Here is a 4,610-nt window from a genome sequence, read left to right as displayed (position 1 = left end):
CCCTCAGTCTAGTCTTGAACCACCCAGCCTAAAGTATAAAGCTCATGTTTATGAAAAATACATGGTTATGCAACATCAGACCATTACTGGCCCACGTAATGTCAGAAAGGAGGGCTCTCTCTTGGACAAGGGCTAATGACTGCTAACTGTTCGTATGTCAGAACTGATGTCAACGTCAGAGATTTTGCTGCTTTTGTTTATTTGTCATGGAGTTTATTTCCTTTTGGGATTTCTTTCACCTCTGTTGAAAGTGCAGCACTGTGTGACTGCATTTTGAGTGTTAATTCCTATTTGGCCACATAGACTTACACACGTGCACTAAATTCTTCTTTGCTTTATCATCTCCCTCCTACCAGCTTCATTGAGATATAACTGACAAAATTTGCATGTATGTAATTTGCATTTTAATATAGGTTGTGGCATGATCACAATAATTAAGTTCATTAATAAATCTATCACTCACATATTTTTCTTTTTTTTTCTTTCATTCCTTCCTGTTTCTCCCTTCTCCCCTCACTCCCTCTATTCCTTCTTTCCCTCCTTCCTTTCTGTGGTGACAATGCTCAAAACATTTTATCTAAGCAAATTTCAAGTATATGGTACTGTATTTTAACTATAGTCAAAACTCTGTACATTAATCTCCAATTTTCCCTCCAAGATCTCAGGACCCCCTCTGTCTGCGTTCCATGATTCTCAGTTACTGCCCCTGGTCTTTGAAGATACATGGGCCTGCCTTGGAGAGAAGGTTTCTTCCTTGATAGACAAACTCTTTGCTGGGCAGACTCTGGTTCTGCTCCACTGACTTCATGTTAGTGTTACTCTCTTCTTAGAATTTAGGAAGGAGAGTGTATTTGAAAAGATATATTTTCTTTTTCTTTTTTGCCCAATAATTCTTGTATTATTTAATAGTAAGTACATTTTTCTGGCCAGTTCATTAGATTGGCTGGTATTATTTTATGTGAAACCTGCTCTTTCATCTGGCTAACATGGCATCTTTAGAGTCATCTGAGGGTTTTGATCACTTAACCTGAATCTATTTACTAAAGCTCTTTTTTTTTTTCCCCCTCAACAGTCTGTCTTCCTGACTCAGAGCACTCTTGGCCTTTTCATTTTCTCATTTAAATAAATGAATGATTACTGTCATTTTAGATCCATCTACATTCCAGGTTTTCTATTGCTGTGGAGTAAGATATACAAAAAGACACTTGCTCTTTGGAAAGAAAGCTATGAGAAACCTAGATAGCATATTAAAAAGCAGAGATGTCACTTTGCTGACAAAGTTCCATATGTTCAAAGCTATGGTTTTTCCAGTAGTCACGTATGGATGTGAGAGCTGGACTATAAAGAAGGCTGAGTGCTGAAGAGTTGAAGCTTTCAAACTGTCATGCTGGAGAAGAGTCTTGAGAGTCCCTCGGACTGCAAGAAGATCAAATTAGTCAATCCTTTAGAAAATCAACCCTGAATATTGGAAGGACTGATGTTGAAACTGAAACTGAAGCTCCAATTCTTTGGCCACCTGATGGGAGGAGCCAACTCATTGGAAGAGGTCCTGATGCTGGGAACGGTTGAGGGCAGGAGGAGATGGTAAAGGACAAGGAAGCACGGCGTGCTGCAGCCCACGTGGTGGCCAAGAGTCAGACCCAACCAAGCAACTGAAGAAAAACAACAATAATAGTCTGAGTTATAAGGCACTTTTCAAAGGAGTACATTTATTTTACATTTCAGATTATGCAATAATTGGAACAGAACCAATGAGAAGCCTCTATGTAGACAATTTAGGGAATGTGTTTAAATGAATAGGAAATTATGAACCTCAATTTTAATATGGATTGAGCTTCCCAGGTGGCACAGTGGTAAAGAATCTGCCAGCTAATGCAGGAGACACAAGAGATACAGGTTTGATCCCTGGGTTGTGAAGATCCCCTAGAATAGGAAATGGCAACCCCATCCAGTATTCCTGTCTGGAAAGTTTCATGGACAGAGGAGTCTGGCAGGATGCAGTCCATGGGCTCTCAAAGAATTGGGCACAACTAAGCACTTAGCAGCACAAACACAAAACTGGGGTTTTCTACTCTTTAAGAATATATCTGAAATATGTTTGAAACACTATATACATTGTCAAGTCTATACACACTTTATATCTTATAATCTTAAAATAAGAGATTATATTATAAAAATCCCCTTTTCATGGGTAGTATGGGATATGGTCCTCAAACTAAAACCAAGGGAAAATAGGTCCGATGATATGTTGCTGAATTTCCTGCAGTCAAAGAAATTATCTACTGGACGTAGCATTGGGGCTTCCCTGGTCGCTCAGTCAGTAAAGAATCTGCTTGCAGTGCAGGACACCCGGGTTCAGTCTCTGGGTCGAGAAGATCCCCTGGTAAAGGAAATGGCAACCCACTCCAGTATTCTTGACTAGAAAATCCTATGGACAGAAGGAACCTGGTGGGATACAGTCCATGGGGTCGCAAGAGTTGGACATGACTTAGCAACTAAACCACAACCACAACCAAGATGTGAAGAAGTTGTCTACTTCAGAAATATTAAATAGTGGTCAAACAGCTATACTGGATGCTTTGATGTGCTGAATTTTAACACTTTGGATCCAATCTGAAAAAGAATTTTTTCCATATGACTTTTAGAGCTTCTTTTACCTCCTTATTTCTCAAACTATAGATCAGGGGATTCAACATGGGGATCACAATGCCATAAAACACAGAGGCCACTTTCCTATTTTCATGGGAATTATGCGAATAAGACTGTAAGTACATGTAAGAGAGGGTTCCATAGAAAATGGTGACTGCTGTCAGGTGGGAGGCACAGGTGGAGAAGGCTTTTTTCTTTCCTGCATTGGAAGAGATCTTCAGGATGGCAGCCAGGATAAACATGTAGGAAACGATGATGGCCAACACAGTGGATGTCAGATTAAATCCCACAAAGGCAAAAATTAGCATGATGTTGATGTCAGTGTTGGAGCAGAAGAGGGCAAGAACTGGAGGAATGTCACATAAAAAGTGATTGATGGTATTGCCCTTGCAGAAGACCAGTGAAAATGTAAAACCTGTGTGCACAGATGCATTTGTGGAGCCCATGATGTATGAACCAGCTACCAACTGGATGCAGACTCTTCGGGACATGATGGTGGGATAGTGAAGCGGGTTACAGACGGCGACATAATGGTCCACCGCCGTAGCAGCAAGGAGGTAACAGTCACCGGTTACAAATGTTGTATAAACCAATAATTGTACAACACAGCCCTTGAATGAGATTGATTTATTTTCTATTATGAAGTTTTGCATCATCTTGGGAGTGACAACAGAGGTAAAACAGATATCAACAAAAGCCAAATGCTGTAGGAAAAAGTACATGGGTGTTTGAAGTCTGGAATCTATCTTGATGAGTAGGATCATTCCAATATTACCCACCATAGAGGTCCCATAGATGACCAGAAATACAGTGAGGAGGAAATACTGAAACTCATACTGGACACCAAATCCCAGAAGGAAGAATTCAGTCACTTCAGTGCTATTTCTTGATGTAATGAGCACAAAAAGTCTAGAAAAGACCAAGAGGGAGACCAGGAAAAGAAAAGAAATGGCTTGTTGAATAGAAAAGTCCCTTAACACTTTATGTCACTTTGCAAAAAATTATATTTTCATGGTAATCACTCACAACAGGGTTTATTTATTTCCTAAATTTCTTTCAACGTTTTAAAATAAGAAATAACCACATAAAAACAATATATTAGCTATAGATTCATTTTGAAGACAAAGAAGTTTTCACAGAAGAAGATTCACTTTTAATATTTGGATGCTAAGAAACATAGATTGACATACATTTCACCAAACCTGCCAGTTTCCTTTCCGTGGCCCAATGCTGAACATAAATGAAGCCTCAGAAGCACTGAGAGCCAGCAGAGGTTAAGCACATTCAAATTGCTTAGGCAGTTTCTTCATAGTAGAAAGGCTCATGGCCTTCATAGTAATCATTTAATCAGCAAAGACCTTCATCATAAATGAAACAAAGAATTTCATACTGAGACAACCCAAGCTTAAAACATACACATGTGTCAGATGTGGATGGTAGGACTTGTCTTAGTTTCATTAGCTCTTGAAAAGTCTTCCTAATGTCATATCTATACTTGAATTCAGAGTGATGTAAATCAAGTTGATATAGTAAATGCAATAATAATTATCCTATCAAGATTCTGATTAAGTGGACCACTGATTGCTTCTAGCTTCCTCGAATAAGTACTTGTATCCATGGGTGGCTGCTTCCTTAAAAGTGTTGCATTTCCATTCTTTTACACCAAATTATCCTGAGGAAGGAATTTGCACTAACTTATTTCTTCTTGAAGAAATAAGTTAGTGCAACTGAATTAAAGATAATGATTTCTTATCCTTACAATGAAGTTATCCAACTGTGCTTATTTCTCAAATGGTTTCAGAGAATGAGAGGAGCCCATATCAACAGGAGGCTTAGTCTGCAACATTTTTAGCACTGAAAGCACCTTCTTACTCACCATCTTATTATGGAGGTACATTGCTTGACTTAAAGTTATTTATAAGATGAGGTTATTTCACCCTAATATATATATATATATATAT

At 38.6% G+C, this 4,610-nt stretch overlaps 1 protein-coding gene across 1 annotated transcript; it reads right to left on the bottom strand.

Annotated features, from left to right (window-relative positions):
• Positions 1-2,594: 2,594 nt before the first annotated feature.
• On the bottom strand, positions 2,595-3,983 carry LOC147358751 (olfactory receptor 5AK3-like). Its single transcript, XM_086338217.1, has 2 exons — positions 3,932-3,983; positions 2,595-3,601 (listed from the first exon to the last, which is right to left on the bottom strand). The coding sequence occupies exons 1-2, from the start codon at positions 3,981-3,983 to the stop codon at positions 2,595-2,597; spliced, it is 1,059 nt and encodes a 352-aa protein (XP_086194343.1).
• Positions 3,984-4,610: the final 627 nt, after the last annotated feature.

This window comes from Bos grunniens, chromosome 15 (genome assembly GCF_055505025.1).
Source record: "Bos grunniens cultivar Pamir isolate PY7600 chromosome 15, Bosgru_T2T1.0, whole genome shotgun sequence".
NCBI classification, from domain to species: domain Eukaryota; kingdom Metazoa; phylum Chordata; class Mammalia; order Artiodactyla; family Bovidae; genus Bos; species Bos grunniens.
Note: the sequence above shows the minus strand (reverse complement) of the source record. Positions and strands in the feature narration are given on the sequence as shown.